Source organism: Tachypleus tridentatus, chromosome 1, assembly GCF_004210375.1.
Source record: "Tachypleus tridentatus isolate NWPU-2018 chromosome 1, ASM421037v1, whole genome shotgun sequence".
Lineage (NCBI taxonomy): Eukaryota > Metazoa > Arthropoda > Merostomata > Xiphosura > Limulidae > Tachypleus > Tachypleus tridentatus.
The window spans coordinates 7,873,533-7,894,255 of record NC_134825.1 but is presented as its reverse complement, the minus strand read 5'-3'; the positions used below and the strand labels follow the sequence as shown (position 1 = coordinate 7,894,255).

Genomic DNA, 20,723 nt, shown 5'->3' with positions numbered 1-20,723 from the left:
TTTCTTAAGCAAAGAAATCTTCTGTAAATTTTAGTTAATATTACTTTAATATGATCAGGCAATGGTAGTTGAATATTATACTTAATCACCCAGGAAGTTAGCTGTTCTTAAGAATTTCACTTCCGTTTCGTACATATTTATTTTCTTTTGCGATACATTTTTCTGTAAAACAGAATTCCTTAAGATTTTGTTTCATTAAGTATAACTCGACATGCTTCCCTAATTTGTTATATTATTGAGAGTGGTTTGAACATTCGACACCGCCAGTTGGAGCTTCTGACGTGTGCTCGAGACGGCAATGTCGTTAGGGTAATTGGGATACTATATTATGCGTTAATTTTAGGAAGGGTCTGTTGTTTACAAACAGAATGTATAACAGAGGGCTTACACATACCACTGCGGTACACCTGCTGATAATATGATAACATTTTATATTACATTTCTGATTGCAATCCTCGCTGTTTCTTCTCGTAAGAAGTTGGAAATCCATCTGGTTGTTTAGTGGTGGAAAACTGAATTGCAGTAGTTTATATCTTACGCCTTGGTCTCAATATGAATAATCCAACAGTTGTGCTATTTTGTTGAAACCATGAATTACTGTTTCTGTTCACCTAAATGGCCTGCTGTGTGTTAATAAAATATTACATTTTCCAAGTACTGTTATAACCGAGTAGTTATTACGATTATTTAAAGAGTTTGCCAATACTATTATGGAAGCTTGTCTGCAGCTTTTACGACCTTTACAGACTGGGTTGCTTTCGGCAAAATTTTCGCTACCAATAAAATTCCCGTGCTTAAAATCGTTGTTTCCATACCTATTATGTCAGATAAATACTGTTGAAATATGCATTTTTTTTTTCTAATAAGATTGTGCTATCAGAGATTCAAAGGGTACAGATATTCAATATGAAATAACCGAAGTATCTTAAGGTTGTTTTTTTACAAAAAATATATATATTGCGGAAACAGAAGTATTTTTTATTATTCAAAAACCACTCTGTGTTTAATTTTTAAATACACACGCATGTAACAAAAATTACTTAGAAAAGTTAAAATTCCTTAGAATTGTTTATCATAAAATCTGAATCAAATAACGGATCAAGTTTACAAATAGCTAGGCCACACTTGTATGACTGGTTGAAATTATTCCAAGTTCACAAGAAAAATAAATAAATCGAAAAACAGGTTCAGTTCAATTTTTGGCACGAGGGAGTTGCATTGTGAAGTGAAGTCAGACGGAGTCAAATACGTAATCATAATGAGAACAAGATCAGTTTATCAGATACAAGTATCCTTGACTTCTTTACCCACAGAGCAAAATGGAATAATTGTAAACGCAAAATTTATACGGTACGTACCCTGATAAAGTGAAAAAATAACACTAACAAATGAAGCTAGTATCTTTACCATTCAAAGTGTTTCATAAAATACGTGTTAATCGCTATTATAAACGACATTTTTCCTTCACAACACAGATCATAACCGACCAATCAACAAGGAATTTAAAAAAAACACGCAAGTTCAAGAGAATCCAACCTTTAAACATTCTTTGTTTTATGCCACGTGTATCCAACTTCACTATGTAACAGAGTAACAAACTAAAAATCATTTAGAAATTTCGACAGCTATGTTCATTTTCAATATGAAATCAATTCAGATGATTTCCAACAAAAGAATATAAACGAATAACAATCATTCGATCCAAGTTCATGTACCAGAAAACTGTAAAACACTGTTTAGTTATTAAACAGCAAAACTATTATATCAGTAACTGGTGTGACTGCGACATGTAGAAACTGTGACACATCACACTGACCGTCTCACCTTTCACCCACAAATAGGCCTAGGTGACCTAAATTACCAATATTTACTGCCCCAAGCTAAAGAGTTGGTTATAGAGAAGTCAGTTAATATGTAAGTTACAGAGAAAATCGCTTCTACAAGTTAATACGTAAATTACAGAGAAAATCGCTTCTACAAGTTAATACGTAAATTACAGAGAAAATCGCTTCTACCAGTTAATATGGAAATTACAGAGAAAATCGCTTCTACAAGTTAATATGTTGATTATAGAAGAGTTTGTTTTTTAAAGTTAATAAGTTTATTACTAGGCTAAAGTGAGACAAAAATATTACGAGATATTTCACAGTTAGTAGGCTAAAGTAAGACAAATTTCATGAGATATTTCACAGTTAGTAGGCTTAAGTAAGACAAAACTATTACAAGATATTTCACAGTTAGTAGGCTTAAGTAAGACAAAACTATTACAAGATATTTCACAGTTAGTATGCTAAAGTAAGACAAAACTATTACAAGATATTTCACAGTTAGTAGGCTAAAGTAAGAAAGAAGTTGTGTAGAAAAATACAAAGTGACAGGTACCACTAATAAAAATAATAGAAAATATCCTCCATAAAACACTAAGAGGGTGAAAAGTGAGATCACAGAAACCTAAGATAAAATGACAAAATGAGGAAACATTCCAGACTGGTAAATGCTCAAAACAAGTCTGGTTACTTTTTAAAAAAACCCAATCCTAGGTTCATGAGGATCATAGTGGTAAATACAGAAGAATTGATAAAAGTAAACGAAAATCAGCATTCTACTGAAACCAAGTTGTACAAGAAGCAAATTAAGAGATAAGCCAAAAACACAAAGAAAAACACATCCCTGTTTAATCTCTGAGAACCAGATGACCTTCACATTTGATAATATTTTCAACAAAATCACTTAACTTTTAAACATAGTATTTTTGTAATAAAGTTGCTGAAACAAAACTTGTGTTAAAGTACATCTAATTTAATAAAACTTGAAAATCAGACAGAAAAAAAACAACAAAGCTCATTCACAAACAGGATGAAAACAAGAAACTAGAGATCTCCATGGACTCTACCTATAAAATGAAGTAGAGATATGAAATAGATATGAACTCTACCTTTAAAATGAAGTAGATATATGAAATTGATATGGACTCTACCTATAAAATGGAGTAGAGATATGAAATAGATATGGACTCTACCTATAAAATGGAGTAGAGATATGAAATAGATATGGACTCTACCTATAAAATGGAGTAGAGATATGAAATAGATATGGACTCTACCTTTAAAATGAAGTAGAGATATGAAATAGGTATGGACTACCTATAAAATAAAGTAGAGGTTTGAAATAAGTATGGACTCAATCGTTAAAACAGAGTTGGGAAATGTTTGTAGACTCAACCTGTAAAATGGAATAGAGATGTGAAATATGTGTGGACTCTTCCTTTAAAATAGAGATGAGAAATTAATATTATCAAACATGAAGGACTCTCAGAAACTATCCCACTTTTAATAAAACAAAATGTATATCCTATAAAGACAAAACATCCTGAAGTGAATGAACTACAGAGTTCCCTAGGTCAATGACACTGTTTGTTTGTTTTTATGTACACTATTATATAAAGAGTGTAACAGCCAAAACTTGATATTATAATAAAAAGTCTCATAAAAAATCTAATGTTGAAGTCACAATATCATTTCCCACAGCTTCCAACTTGTATTTCATACTTAATCTCACATTTCAACACAAGAACAACAAAAGAATTACTTTATTTTTTTATTTTTACATTTTTTTTACAAATGTTTCTAAAAGACAAATCACAAAACCCTCTATAAACCACTACCCTTAAAAAACAAGTTCTATGGAACTTCTCAACAAACTCACATATTTGTAGCACAAACAAAATCTACATTCAAAAATTCTTTATACTCTATAAAGAATATTAGCTTTTCAGTCATAATGAACAAAATCACCAGGTAAGTATTTGTCAAAAAAAGAACCTCTCCCAATTTGTTTTTATGTCATTAGCAATATTCATTTATTCAAAGTTACACAGGGTAAACTATTTAAACTTAAGTATTTCCATTTTCAATAAATTAATATTACTGGGAAACGTTTTTTCCCATTATTTTAATGATATTATTTTCTGGAAATAAGGAACATTAATAAATAATATCCATCCTAGAAAATTTTGGGGAAGTTGGAAAATGTCCAAAGATTACTCATTATCACAAATTCACAGTAAAATGTATAGATAAAAATTCTAACAAACTTTATACGTGTACTCAATTATACATGTACATGATGTAAAAATAGCTTAAAGCTATTCTAGGCTGTCTTCACAAATGAGATAGAGGTCTAAAATGTTTACTTTCACTCTTCAGTACTAAGAATTACTTCAAAGCAGATTGAAATTGAAAAGTTTTATGATTTCTGGGGTGAGTTGTTTTCGTTTTTTTCTCTTGGCAGTTTTTATCATTAAAATGAGGTTCTTTCAGTAAGAATACATAAACCTTGTGAAAATTTTGATAAAATTAACTGTAAAAATTAGTAGCCATACTTAAAAATCATTTCCCTACACATTAGTAGGGGCTTTCTTTCAATATTGCAGGAGGGGGGTGGGGTGGCTTTAGCCCTTACCAAAATTATTCCTCTTTATGATTGTTTGCTGGTACAAATAATCTGGATAACCTTAAAACTGTACTACTTTAGACATACTTGTAAAACAAAAACTTGGGAAATATGGCCAGATGATATTTATAGACACAGGAGCCTTTAGCACCACATCTATAAAGCTCTTTCTAAGAAACAAATTCTGAATGGAAGCCACTGAATTAAAATGAAAGGTTATAATCTCTGTAAATTTAAACTATTAATTTTTACCTAACAAGTTCTTCTTAAAAATTGTTAGAAAATTATCAATAATTAGAATTCATTTCTTGCTGATACATTAACATTCCGGACTTGTTTAAATGCTGTGTTGTTCTTATTCTTAAGATTGCATTCATTTTCATGCATTTAACATGTAAACAACAAGCAAGAATACTCTAGTCATTGTAGAATGGGACCACTCCCAGTCAGTTTTATATACAAGGACCCTTAACTATATAGGGTCAAGTTCTAATTATGGATGAGATCGGTAAATTCAAACAAGGAACCTCAATTTTCTGCTTGTCACTAATGGACATTTTGTTTATTACTTGCACAATATTTCTTTGTGTCTTCCACAGAGCCAAGTGTTCAATTATAAGAACCTGGTAGTATTCAAGATCAAAAATTATAACAATATGTTGCTTTTTCCTTTCTAAATTCTTTGCTTTCAAAAGTCATATTGTGACAGTTAAAAAGACACTTATATGTATCTGTTAGTAAGCCATTCCAATAGTTTACACCCAGTTTTATAAGACTAAAAATCTAGTATTTTTATCAATTATAAAAAAAATCTATACAAGTCCATAAAAGAACAGAAGAAATTAAGCTCAAATTAGTACCTGCAGCTAATTTCATAATGGTTATATTACTATAATGGCATGACTATACGGTTTCAACATTGACTTGATAGGTTATATTACTATATGACACGACTATATGGTAAGGTTTCAACAATGACTTGATAGGTTATATTACTATATGACACGACTATATGGTAAGGTTTCAACAATGACTTGATAGGTTATATTACTATATGACACGACTATATGGTAAGGTTTCAACATTGACTTGATAGGTTATATTACTATATGACACGACTATAAAACAATGACTTGTTTTTTTTTTGGAAACGTAAAATTATTTTTTTTATTTTTTTGACATTGTAGAATATGCATAGTGTCTCAAGCAAAATTCTAAGCCACAGAACAAATATATATAGTTATAAAAACAGATATGAAATGCATGGTCCAAACTAGCTTTAACTACTTTACAAGTGGTCATACATTGTTTAAACTTTACCAAAAGTTATGAAATTACAAGATCAATTTTACACGGCAAATTATTAACTTCACGAGAGGTATTTAAAAACAACTGATAGTAACAGGTACAAATAACAGATGAATTTAGTACTAGAAGATATCACCCTAAACAATAACCAGAATTTTGTAAACACATTTTAAAAGATGTTTTTTTTACAAACTTATAATAATTAAGGCATCATTCTAAACAAAATATTAAAATAGCACAACAACCATCTGAGTTAGAGATAATTACATATCAAAACCCTTGAAATGAATTTTAACTCAAATCTGTTAAAAATATTTCTTTCAAAAATTTTTTCCAATGAAATACTGAAGTTTGTGAGCAACATAATTTCTTTTTTAGTATTATTCTAATGCATCTATCCATGTTGTACAATTTACAGTTTAAAGTCATAGGAGCAAGATTGATGTAAAACAGCCTAATTCTACTGTTGACCACAAACAGAATGAGTTTGTTTTAATCAGGTGATCACATTCTTGATCTTGAAAACCACTAATAACCTGAACCATCACTAAAAATCATTACCATTAGTTCTTCACACAAAGATCAGTTAACAAGTTGTACATTCTTACCCTACACAGTAAAAATCCTGAAGACAGCAGGTACGTGACCACTGTTTTCAACTGAGCCTTATGGAAAGGGCTCCAACATTTCATGTGTATACAAAGGCTCATCAGACCACTTGTTACGTTCAATCTAAGTTTCATATTCTTTGATTTTCTCAGGTCTTAAAACTCACTGTTCAGAATAGTATCGTTTCTTCAACGTACGGTACTTCTTCAACATGTAGAGTGCTTCTAGTTCTTTAATGATATACTGACCTCTAGCTAACAACACCTCCAGCTGAGCTGGTTCAGTCACTTCCTTATTCTTCATAAATGCTGCCTTTAGACGAGCACGAAAGTAGTCATATCCTTTAGGGTAGTCACGACCCAAATACAACAACTACAAAATGTTAAGTTCAACACTCCATTGAAATATTTATGCAGAAAATAAATAATTTACTTCACTTGTTTCAAATGAAAGTATCTATATTAATTTATCATTTAGTAAACACAAATCAAATATCCTTCTTATTCATTGTTTACAACATTTCAAAGATCAAGTTAGCACAAGTCTAATAGAATATTTATATAACATACTAAAATATTTACACCTATAACAAATATTTTGAAACAAAATAAATTTCAGCCATTAAGAGATACATCAAAAATCATTTAGTAGAGAATGACTTTAGACACAAGAACAATCAATTGGTAACAGTTCTAAAAATGTGAAAAATTGAACCTAGTTATAAATAACATGGTTCTTATAGTGACAGATGAGGTAATTCGAACAAACATAGAATATTTAAATCATTCAGTTTAGAGAAACCAGGTTCAAATAATTCAAAATAATCTAAAGAAAATTAGGATTTCCTTGGCAGTGAAATAGGTAACTTTTATAAACTCAAGACAATTGCCTATATTCTGGTTAAATAAAACATAAGAACAATCAATTGGTAACAGTTCTAAAAATGTGAAAAATTGAACCTAGTTATAAATAACATGGTTCTTATAGTGACAGATGAGGTAATTCTAACAAATTGACTTCAAACTGCATACATGTACACTAGCAGCTGTCAAAAGTTTAAATAAAAGTTTTCATATTTCAATTCTAATTTTACAGTCACACATTTACTTCATTATAATATGTTTAATTTAAAGTTATTTTTTTTACAAAAGATTTGATTATATATATATATATATTTCAGTAGTTGATTTTAAAGTTATTTAAGTAAACTACCTTCATGTCATTTTCTCATCTGCATGCCAAATTTCTTGTATATATTCAATTGTTCTTAAAGCTTTTATTTTAACCTGAATTTCTGTACTAAGGTCCTACTCTTCCATATAGGTCAAATTTCTGCTCACTATAAAAAACCAGGAAAACTTACATTTTTGTAAAGCTGTATCACACGACTTCGGTATGAGCCCATAATGACTGTTTCCTCCAAGTATCTTACTGCAACAGTGAAAGTCTTCTATCCATATCTGTAGTGGACATGGAGTATAAAAAAATTAAGTTTTTAATTTCACACTAAACTACTAGAATATATGCTGAACTCCAGGTTATTGGCTAAGTGGCTATTAGTCTTTGACAAAGAACAGAGTGGGAAACTATACACTTGTAAGTATATTTGTAAATGCAAGAAACAGCATTTTAAAATTATCATGCAAGGTTAAAATTTAAATATCCAGTGCACTAGAGCAATTTAACTTGGGACACACTCTTATTTTTATAAGCATGTATTTGATTGCATCTCACCACATTTCCACACACTCACTCATTCCACACTATTTTTTTCTCATATTAACTGTTGCTACTATATATTCATTTAGTATCTGTATGGTAGTCTTAACAGCTTCTTTATTTTTAAATACATATTTTGATATAGAACTTGTATGCTCTTACAGCTATAACTTCACACCCCTTATAAACTTTCTGCAACCCCACTAGGGGCATACTCCACAGTTTGCAAACTGTAACACTAGTGTGTTGTAAATACATTTAGTTCTTATTTTACGTTCTCTTCATACAACATTAGCATTTAATTATAAATAGATAAACTTTTATACATATTACAAACTGTGGTGTCTGTCCAAAAAGTATGCCTTGCAGATGGGCATCCTTCTATAATTTAACAACTACACATATATTAACTTTACATCTACATCAATATGAACAAGCAAATCACACTAACTTTTACTGATTATGTCACATTTAGAATAGTATATTTAGCCTTAAACAGGATATTGAACTGTTGGAAATACCTCAGAGAAGGACTATTAGACTTGGCATAGAAAGGTTAAGGCTTCCAAAGTTGTTTTCTCTTTTGAGAGAAGGGTTAGAGAGAATCTGATTCAGTGTTCAGGAACTGACAGTGTTAATGCTTTTTGTCTTCATATTTAATAGTGAAAATGATAAGACCAGGGGTCACAAATATAAATTCTAAATGGGTAAAGATCACCTTGACTTAGAGAGCTTTACTTTTCTAACAGGGTGGTTGTTTATCCTTCAGAACAGGTTTGTTTAGATGTGGTAAATAATTTAAGAAAGTTTAAGGGAGAAATTGATATATATATATATATATATATTTTAATAACAAGGGCTGATTAAGATTTTAGTATTTAATTTAATGGCTAGGATGGCCTATATGAACCAAAGGACCTCTTGTTATCCTTTAATGTTATGTTTAAACTGAAGTCTTTCTGTTAAAAACTCACATACTATTGCAACTGTTTCCATTCTCAGTGGTCGTTTATGTTTATAGGTTTACACTCAGTAAACATTTTCATAGCTGTCACTCTCTTGAGAATTAACTGAATTATTTTAGCAAATTATTAATATAAAACTTGTAATTAAGATAAAGCATTCACTTTTCTCTACTTAAAGATGTTAATTAATACATTAATTCTTGATCTATAGAAATATACAAGTTTTATAATTAAAGCAAAGAATCATTAAACTAAACAATTTGTTCAAAAATTCACCATCATTTCTTCTGATAAATGACAAGCATTAGAAAAATCTATTTTTATTATAATGTGAACTTACCTGACACATAAATACTACATTTGAAATTCTACATCAAAATCAGGAAGCCCATTAACAGTTGTCTCCAAACCAGCATGCATGATCCTTCACATCAAAATTCAAACTACTTACCACTTTTGTCAGAATTATGAATTTGCTTATACAGTTCAAGTGCAAAGAAAATGGTCATGTTTAACTACCAGACCATGCATTACCTTTATCGTTCTTAAGACTACAAAGAAGGATGTTTGGTAACCTGCCCATTATTTGTTGATTTCCACTGGCAATGTTTCCATTTCTTTTAAGAGGAAGCATCTGCCATCTTCTCAGACTGTGTGCATTATGTTGTGCTGGTGCAACTGGGCATACAACATATATATTTGAACAGAGCAGAATGCTCTTGTGACTGTGTAGAACTCCTATAATGGTAGAAGAGTTGATGGTGAATGACACAGTCAGTGTTTGCACAAGGTGGCAAAACACATTGCACCAGCCCTGCCTTTACGTGCATGAGAAGACAAGAATATCGAAGCAACTGGAAAATCTGGACACCCATATTTAGACAACAGAAGACATATTTCATCCCAAGAAGGTCTCAATAAATGCACAAAATACATTCTCAACAAATGTTGCTGAAATTGTTTGGATAGTTTTTGCACTTCTAGACTTTACATGAACTGGAAGCAGCCAGCATTTCAAATGATTTTCAAAACAAATATTTTTTTTGTTGCACAGAATGGAGTTTAAGAGATTTTAAACAGTAATTTTACTGAATCTGATTATATCTCTACAGAGCAAGGCAAAGTGACCAACTGAATGAGAAAGACAGAAGCATCTGACTGTCTCTTGTGCTCAGTTGAAGGTCTGATCTTGTTTAATGTTTCAACAAACTAAGCACATGACCATATTGAGACTCCTGGGTGGAGCAGATGAACGCGAAAATGGTGCAATTTGCTACAAATACTTTGAGAGCAAACAACGTACATGGATGATATATTTGGAACTTTAAACCAACATAATACAGTCAGTCTTTGAAGTCATCAAAAATGTACACCTTACACCCATTATACCACCAAATTAACATAACTTCATGTCATACAGTACTGATTGTGTGGTATTTCACAGTGCTGATGAAATGTTGTGATATTACAATTACTCAAAATCTATAGGAGGTGAACAAATTTTGACTACATTGTTGAAATCAACACCATCAAAATAACTGGAATCACTTGAGTTTTCTTCAGTATCAAATTTATTGCTGTCTAGCATTAACACAGAGATGTTAAAGATGCAAGTAAATCTTACCTCTGTAAGATGTCCAACGTGTCATATAACTATTTTTATCGACTAAATATGTTAACAACTCCTCTATTGTGAAATTTGAATGTAAAACCATTTTAACTTTCAACAGCAGTAATGGGATTAAGTAACCTGTTTCAATTCCATGAAAGTTTTATGAAGTTTCACACATATACTAAATATCTTCCTATTGAATACACATAGATTATGATCTTAATGCTCAATACATGAAGATCTTAACGTTAAATACACGTAGATGAAGATCTTAACGTTTAATACACATAGATAAAGATCTTAACGTTTAATACACGTAGATGAAGATCTTAACGTTTAATACACGTAGATGAAGATCTTAAGATTTAATACACGTAGATGAAGATCTTAACATTTAATACAAGTAGATGAAGATCTTAACAAGATATCCGAGAAATAACAAGACATTTTGCTGGAAAGTAGGTGGTGAATAAACAGTAGTATAAATTCTGTGTTCTTACACAGAGCTTTGACAAAATGAAAGTTAACCAAAGTATTTTTAGTTTAGTTTGAGTTTCTCGCAAAGCTGCACGAGGACTGTCTGCACTAGCCATCCCTAATTTAGCAGTGTAAGACTAGAGGGAAGGCAGCTAGTCATCACCACCCACTGCCAACTACTGGGCTACTCTTTTACCAAGAAATAGTGGGACTGACCATCACATTATTAAGCCCTCATGGCTGAAAGGGCTAGCATGTCTGGTGTGATGGGGATTCAAATCCGCAACCCTCAGATTAAGAGTCGAATGCTTTAACCACCTGGCCAGCCTAGGCCTCCAAAGTATTTTATGAAAGCAAGAGGTTTGAAAGAGTACAAAGTAAAAATAAATCACATAATTACTCTAAATTTACAAATCTGTATCATTTACTATTAAACAAAGAGCTGTCATAAGGTCAGGTTGTGTAATACCTTGTCCTAGTTATTATAAGATAATAGTTTCATGTAGTGGTACATTTGTGAAAAGTGACTCAATATCACAAAGTTACATATTAATAATCACACTGTGATTCAAGCTGTCAACAAATTAAAGTATTTACTCTAAAAATACTTTCAAAATCTGAGTTAAAAATTTTACTGATGGCTCGATGTAAGTATTTATACTGGATAGAATGTGATATCCCCTCTATGTAATTTATAAAATTTACAAGATTCTGGAGTACAAACTTGTTGGTCTTTATACTCTTTCAACATGAGCTTGGTCCCAAGGATAGACCTTGTAACCATTTTGTGCTTGTTATACTTTTCACGCCATTACTTTTAAATTAATAAGCATATGTTCACAAAATCCGACAGATTATCAGTAAACTTTATAACGATTTTATATGCAAAATATCATTTTGTTTTATCAAGTCTTAAGGTTTGTTAAGCAACGTTCTTCTCATACTTTTTTTTATTTTTGCATGTCATCTATCCAACATGAAAAAATAATTTTTAATTTTAAGATTAAAAATACTTTTATGCATCAGAAAAATTTTAAATTTCACACGTGAATCCTGTATAATGTCCATAGTTTTATCAAATGTTTCTTAACAAAAACCTTTTATATTTTATGTTATTCTCACTAACAAATCTCTGTATTGGTTCAGTCAATTTGACCAATCTTGTAACCACCATTTAAAATAAAGAAACTAATATAAGTTATGCCTTTTTTGTTCTAGAATGACTACAGATTATAAAACAAAGACATAAATGTTTAGACTAAATAACTTTATACATACACACACACGTGTGTGTGTGTGTATATATATATATATATAATTCTTATTATATTAACCTTTCAGATGTGACTGGCTAGCAATACAGAAGTTACAATGACGCATTCATGTTACCACACCCAATAATATTAAACTGGCCTTTAGTTTTTACAAACTGACCTATCTATGCTGCATTTTAGTGGACTAGTATTTGGTAAAATAGTCATATTTCAATTATTATAAATGTTATATGTATATATATTATTACTATTTACAAACAAGTTCTTAAACTTTTTTTTTTAAACACAGAACAGTAAATAAAGAAGTAAACAAACATCTCTCCAAGTTACAACCTTTTTACTCAGTTGCTGCTTGTATCAGCTTTCTAAGTCTTAAGAAATTATGCTTGTGAAGGATGTGAAACAAAATAATTTGTTTTATGTGATAACCTAATAATTAATAACCTAACATCAAACTGCAATGACCCCTAAAATCTTATATCCATCACAGCCAATTTCAAACTGTCAACCTAAAGATGACCTAAGGTCAAAACATTGTTCTGTACTTTACTTTGATTAAATTTTTAATACCCACACCAACCACTTTTAGAATACATTTTTACATCAAGTTGGTTTCTCATCATCATGAATTTGACTTTTTTTATTTTTAAGATCCTGAGCATGGATCCATAGTTTGATCAATTCATTTCAAGAAACAAAATATGCTATCATGAAGATGTAATATGATATCTTACTGAATTTAGTGCACCAAATATTAAGATTTGTCAAATATTTTCCCATGTAATTTCTATACTGTTGTTTATTTTTTTAGTCTCCCTACAGCACCATTGGAACCTTAAGACTAAGGCATCTAGTTTATAAATTTATAAGAAGTAAATACAAACAGATGTTTGTTCTGTACTTTACTTTGATTAAATTTTTAATACCCACACCAACCACTTTTAGAATACATTTTTACATCAAGTTGGTTTCTCATCATCATGAATTTGACTTTTTTATTTTAAGATCCTGAGCATGGATCCATAGTTTGATCAATTCATTTCAAGAAACAAAATATGCTATCATGAAGATGTAATATGATATCTTACTGAATTTAGTGCACCAAATATTAAGATTTGTCAAATATTTTCCCATGTAATTTCTATACTGTTGTTTATTTTTTAGTCTCCCTACAGCACCATTGGAACCTTAAGACTAAGGCATCTAGTTTATAAATTTATAAGAAGTAAATACAAACAGATGTCAATTATTATATTTATTTTACAATTCATATATCTCTATACTACTCATAAAAAAGTAACTTCATAAATGACATTATTTTTCTACTTTTGGAAGAGTTTGGTATCTTTCGGCCCTTGCTGAAGAGCATGCATCCAAAGATTTTGCACAATTTAAAACAAAAACATTAATTAAGTTTTGTAAAATATTTCTTCAATAACTATTTAGAATACTGATTAAACCATCACTTTTGAGAGACCTTAAAATGCTAATAAAATACCAGAATTTTCCAATTACCATTTGTATGTATATCTGTATCATGGATGGGGGAACTTAATAAGTGGTACACTGTGTGACCCAGCAAGAGAACATTAACAATGCCACACTCACTGAAGTTTTGTTATACTGGAGCAACTACAAATAACTGAATTGGTTTTGAAAATAAAAAACAATTTTCAATATAATAAAAACTGTCAAACTGTTGTTTCAACATAAAGCAATTGAAAGCAACAGTGAAATACAGGATGGCCCGTAAGTCCCTACCCATCCATATATCTTAAGTATCCAGTGTATCTGTGTGCTGTCCCTCATTCTCACTGCATAATATTATGTGATGCCATGTTCTGTGAGACATTTTCCTCAACATAGCAGAGGTTATTGTTTCAAATGCCACGATAACAGTTGCCTTCAACTCATCATTAGTATTATTGAATATAACACAATAACACATGGATGGGTAGGGACTTACGGACCACCCTGTACAGGAGTGGGCACTTTTCTATCACACAGGAGAAGACAGTTTCATACTCTTCTGCATTCTAAAATAGCACAGGCAAGGTTTAATATTAAAATATAAGACACTAATAAAAGTAGGAATGACAATTACAAACTGAACAATTTTAAGATATTTCAAAGAGGGTGTTTTTTATGGAGAATGGATTAAAACCAAAGCAGAATGCTACTAGTTTGAATACAACACTTATTATAACATAATGTGAAACTTAAAGACAATAAGGAACACATCGATCCATCTAGGCCAACTATTTTACTAGTCACAATGCTTCCACCTAATCTTGCACATTTCCATGATGCTGGTATTTGTTGCATGCAAATGAGCAAGTGACAATCCTCCATCAATAAAAGTACAAAACTGTCTCCTAGTACAGTTAGCTCCCTCTATACTGATCATTCACTCATCATTTTGAGGTTAGACAAGAAAGTAAAATGCACATGAAGAATGGAATGTGTGAACAGAAGTGCATATCTATCAAAACTACACTTTCGGTGTTGGAATTTATTAACTTCTGATTTAATACATAATCTCTGGACATATCTTTATAGAATCCCACATAAAATGGTGGAAAGACCAGTATGAAAATTTGCCTAGATGAGCCCCCTTCAAGAAGCACCTGAAGATGACACCCAAGGAGTATAACACCCTCTACCTTGAAACAATACAAAGCATACTTGTAGAGGTCAGCACCTTATCTGTATCAGGTTATACTCACCCCCTGGAAAGGAAGGAAAGTATCATGAGAATATGTAAAAGATACAAGTACAGTCAAAAACTTGTACCAGGCTATGTAATGTGGCTAGGACACATCAGACCATACCTAGTGGGTCAATGAAAGTCCAAAACCAGATAGAGCCAGGAATTTGGTTTGCAGAAGGAAGAAGGTCCTTACCATTTTCATCTGTAGCTCAGTAAGGCAAAATAAAAAAAGTGACATCTGCCCTGCAACTGACTCATTATTTCTGTTGGCATTTACTATACCATTCCAACATAAGACCATCTGAAAACTCCTCAGAAAATGGACAGCAGATAGATAACATAAAAGAGAGAGGAGGACAAGACAAAAGTGAGAAAAATGTTAACAGAGGACAACACATGAGAACCTCAAGCCTCAAGAAAAGGTTATATAATTTAAATTCCAAAAAAAAAAAAAAAAAGAGCTTCAGCTCATGTAAACCAAAGCATAAATACAACCTGTTGAGGACAATGAGGCATAGCAACACCAGAGTAAGATTGGGATAAAATTTTCAGCATGAACTTAGATATCAGGGGAAGGAGGGAAAAAACAACATTCTGAAAATGGAAGATAAAGAATAATACAAAATAGGAAAGAGTGATAAAATATAGCACACCTGAGGAGAAAAGTGGCAAAAACTGTACACAAGTTGGAAATTATTTCATCCGATTATTAAAGGGGAGAGTTGAAAGAATCAAATGACACATGACATGAAGCATCTAATGTTATTTAAATGCCCTATCTTGGCATTAATATGCTAGTCCTGCTTTAAATCATTGTTCATCTCTATTCATTTAACAAAAAGAAAACAACATGCTTTAATATTAAGTAATTCAATCATACTGTTGGAATATATTGTGGCATTATATTTGAATTGTTTAGTAAAAATTTAGTAGTATTACATGTAACAAAAATGAACTACAATTTCTTTTTAGGTATACTGTGCTACTATATTTTGAATAACAACAAACAAAAATGTTTTTGGCACAGTGAAAGATAATTTTTTACTAGATATTTCAATTGACTAGTTTTGGTAATCGCTAGTCTCAACAATGGTAACTGTGATACTGAAACCAGACAGGTGAAATATCTTATAAAGATTTTACGTTTCATTGAGCCAAAAATGTTACTTTGTTTTTAACTTTTAAGATAACAATGTAGTACCTGCTACAAGCCAATTTCACTTGAACACAAAGTCATAAAACCAAATTCATAAACAAACTTCAAGTGACACTACTGTATACCTAATAAATTACTGTAGTATCATAGCATAGATTATCCATCCATTTGGTCAAGAAAGTAAATTTTCAAAATGTTATTTCATAGTTCTACAAATAAAACACGGGTGTTCATGGGAGTTTTCTACGTTCGTTTTCCATATTTAAGAAAAAAAAACAAATATTAAGAAGCCTATTTTTACGATTCTCTTACAGGAATAACACTGGCATTTTCAAATAGCAAGCTGAATTATTCTTTTCACAAAATCAGATTACAGTTGCATGCTGATTGGCCAGTTGACCTAACAAACTTCTAATCACTATTTTCTTATTTCAGGAAGTTGACAGTTTATTGACACACTTGAGATTAGGAAAGCAGGTTTTTCAAAGACATAATACAGATTTCACAGAGATCCGACATAAGGATTACAACAATTTCACATAGTATTTGCACGGGTTATCAGACTGATATAACATTCAAACAGTATTTTCAGTGTCTCCATAACTTTAACTTCTGCACAAAAGCTTCTAAATGTCTTGTTTTGATTGCTGGAAAAAGGTTAGTGTATTTGCCTATTGTTTTACTATATGAAAAGTCCTAAATTCATTCACAATATTATAGTTAACTTTCTTCTTCATTTGTTTTAATTTCATTAATTTTCTTACATTTATCTTGAATAAACCTGCTATAAGTTGCTGAATAATTTAATGGAGAGTGAATTTCTGTATAATAAACAGTTTATTATTGTTTAAAAAAGTCCTAGTAGGAACTTGGTTTTCACTGAAGCTAAACCAAAGGTTATATTTGTTATTTTAAATGTTAACTACTTTACACTCTAGCCCAAGTTACAAGGAAGAATGAAAGAACTTCAACTGGCAGCTGTCTCTTAGTCTTCACTGCTTAAACTCAGTCCTACACACAAACACAAGATGAATTTTCCTTACTGTTAACTGTATAGTTGCTTGTATTTTAAACTGCAAGTGTGTCATCAAATAACGCTCAGCATATAAATCTTTGTTTTTCTCCATAACTTAAATGTTTGCATCTTGTTAGGAGATGTACACAAAACCCCAGATTCTATATCCTCCTTCATTAAAAGGCTTAACCTTTCTGGTTTGCTAGTCATCCATGAGATACATCACACTAATTGCAATTAACAGAAATTTCTTTTATTAATAACAAATGTTTTCTGATTATCTTACAAAATATAAAACATTTACCTGATAGTTTCACTTGATCATTCACACACACAATACTTCAGTGAAGTCTAAATCCTTAATTATTTACAGTTGTCATAATAATAATGTCTAGTCTAGGTGCTAACAAAATTACTAGATCCTTGGTGTCATTGCAAACGTTTTTGGTATTTACAACGATTTTTAGTCAAAGTGTTTGATCTTAATACCATGCACCCTTTAGCTAAACCTAAACTAAAACAATGAAAATATAGCTTACAACAATATGTTTCAATGATTATTTGGCTACTTAGCTTGGAATAACTGGTATATCTTTCATTCTTAAATATATTTTTCAAGTAAAAAACGTTTTGACAGGAATAATTTTGTTAACCACACACACAAACTTATTACTATTATCAAGTGGTTAATCATCTATAACATTAAAAACATTGAGTTGTAATACATCTACCAGTACACACACACACCTAACACAAATGTTTCGTTTGTTTTTCGGTTTTTAAAAACGTTGTTACCATTAGAAATTAATAATGTTTCATAGTGAGTTAAACATGATTAAAATACCTCACGAGTCAAAATTCTGACTATATATGCTACTTGTTGCAATAACAACAAAATATGTTTACATAATACTCCGTTACCTTGTCGCTCGTGCAACTTGACACGTTTATTACCACTACGCGTACGTGACACGAGGCGCACAACAAACTCTGCTCCACCTATTTATCAAGTTTTCACCGTTCTGTGTAAACAATGTCTGGAAAGTTGTTCTGCTGTGACGTTCTGGAATTTTTAATGTTGTTTATATCGCTGTACCCACCTATCTTATTGCATTTTAGGTTTAAATGCATTTCAAACGTTTACGCTATCTGTGTAACAGTCATTCTGTGCCTCTTTACACCTTGTTTTATTATAAATACGACTAAAATCATTGAGTCACATTATTACAATATCCAGGGCATTGCTAATTTTCCTCTTGTTGTCTTCTCGATGAAACATACACTTGATTGATGTACTAAAATTTCACACTAATAGAATATTAATAATGCAAAACATTCTAATATTCAGAATTTGGGTTACAAGCAATCATACATCATTACAGAATTATTAGTATACTGGCTGCAATTTTCTTTACCAGCACTGAAAGTGAAAATCATTGGTACGCAGCACAGTTAATTGAAAATTTACATTAATTGGTTGCATTAACTTTTATTATATAGTAATATTATGTTAATAGTAACCGTCACGATAAACACTAAATCAAGTTTTTCATTTTACTTATCAAATTATGTTTACTTTTTTGGGGAAAGGCTCGTTTAACAACAGTTATATATATATATCAAATATTATTTACACATTTAATACGTTACTGCACATAAACGAAATGCTATTATAAGTTAATATCACACAAACACATTATTTTACAAATTACATCACCGACTTTAAAAATATTTTACTACCTTTATGAGAAAAGTCATTGCAAATTTGCAGTTTAAATTCGTATTACGATTAAAATGAAATATATTATAATAAAGGAAAATAGATGAAAACGGACGCCAGCTGCTTTCCACATATCTGAAACTTGAAAATGTTTCAGTAAAGACTGAGATGAGTGTGTTCCATAAATCTTCCATCTTTGTTGATCTACAAACCCGTTTCAAGTTTCAGTATAATTCTGCTCTCTGTGTAACTCACAAAGTGTGTAAAACAGTTGGTGGCCTTTTCCATCTTTGAAAGTTAGTTCCTCATCAATACACTACCCAAATCATCAAGTAATAAAACCCTTACTTACATTACTTTGAAATGGAGACCTGTTATTAAATCGAAAATTCTTTTGTTTACAGTTTTAACCACACGAACTACACCCTATCTACAGAAACACGTTTACAACTGCGTACGTTTAGCTTGGTGGTCAAGTAATCGTTTAATCACGTGGTCTTCACATGCAAGTGATTTACTTGGCTTACAGTCAGTATTTCAGCGCCTGACAGAGGTAAAATTTTAAGTTTGGGTTAAGGCCTGAGAATGCAAACAGAGCGTCTCGAAAAGCGCCCTCTATATAAAAGGCTAAAATTGTGTATGCTTTTTACTGGTTTAGGACCCAGAAGTTAAACTGTTACATAAACGATAAAATAACATTCACTACAATGAAATTCATCTTTTGTGTGTGTGTGTTTTTCTGGAAATAGGTTCAAAAGTAGCAATTAAACGCTATCACGCCAAATAATAGTTTATTTAATATAATGTTCTATAATAGTGAAAGCTGATGTCTCAGTAAAAAAAAAAAAAAAGCGATATTTGTTATGTACTATTACACACTTATAAAGAGTAATACTATTTTAAAATAAACGGATTGAAATAGTTTACATAGCAAAAATTACAATAGTTACAAAACTTAATACCTCAAACTTAGCCAACCTTACCTTCAACTGGAAAATACATGACATCAGGTCTAAATTATTACAGGCTGTGAATAGGGTCACATTACAAATGTTAACTATTATTTTAACCTTGTCTCATTTTGGTATTACCTAATTCACAACATTATGGAGGCTGGCTGTAGCAAAAAAAGTCTTTTTGTGTGTGGAAGATGTTTTAAACACGTCAAACACAGTTAGTGCTCTTTCCTTATTTTTCGATGTATTTGGATGTGTTGTTTTTTAATAACAAAAGAGAAAGAATAGATGCGTGAAATGTTAGCGCGCAGACACGCGTTCAGAGAATGATGCTTAGAAAAACACAGCGTGTTTGTATTAACTGAAGAAAACATCCGAGCTAAAATTATCTACGGCAGCTACTTGGAACCCATTCTAAAATGTATGGACTTCTTTTCTTATATTCTGACAAATCGTGTTAAGTTTTCATTTTATGAACAGGACTGATTTAAAAGTTAAATATATTATCATGGTTCATAGCCTATACGATCACTGAAATCTATTCATTATTTAATTACTAGAAGAGTATTAAAATTATGATTTTTTAAAATGAAGTAGGGATTTTGAATGAAAAAATAAAGAAATTGTAACTAAAATCACTATAACAGATTTATGAATTTTAATTCTTACTTTGGCCCACTGTTAAACGTATAATTGTTTAGCACGTTGTTGTTTGTATTTTAAACTGCAGGAGTGTCATCAAACATTTCT

General features: G+C 31.0%; 1 protein-coding gene and 1 long non-coding RNA gene across 3 annotated transcripts; one reads left to right on the top strand and one right to left on the bottom strand.

The window, feature by feature from the left end:
• The first annotated feature begins 960 nt into the window (after positions 1 to 960).
• On the top strand, positions 961 to 5,484 carry LOC143238201 (uncharacterized). The gene is made up of 2 exons (XR_013020460.1): positions 961 to 5,332; positions 5,384 to 5,484. It is a non-coding gene; the product is annotated as an uncharacterized LOC143238201 (long non-coding RNA).
• Positions 3,584 to 20,255, bottom strand: LOC143238096 (electron transfer flavoprotein regulatory factor 1-like). Of its 2 annotated transcripts, none has more exons than XM_076478143.1 (3): positions 20,001 to 20,255; positions 7,733 to 7,829; positions 3,584 to 6,741 (listed from the first exon to the last, which is right to left on the bottom strand). In XM_076478143.1, exons 2-3 carry the CDS (start codon positions 7,772 to 7,774, stop codon positions 6,532 to 6,534), a joined length of 252 nt encoding a protein of 83 aa, XP_076334258.1. In that variant the 5' UTR covers positions 7,775 to 7,829; positions 20,001 to 20,255; the 3' UTR covers positions 3,584 to 6,531. The 2 variants fall into 2 exon arrangements, with proteins under 2 accessions (XP_076334258.1, XP_076334188.1); XM_076478073.1 differs by lacking the exon at positions 20,001 to 20,255 and adding an exon at positions 19,370 to 19,633.
• Positions 20,256 to 20,723: the final 468 nt, after the last annotated feature.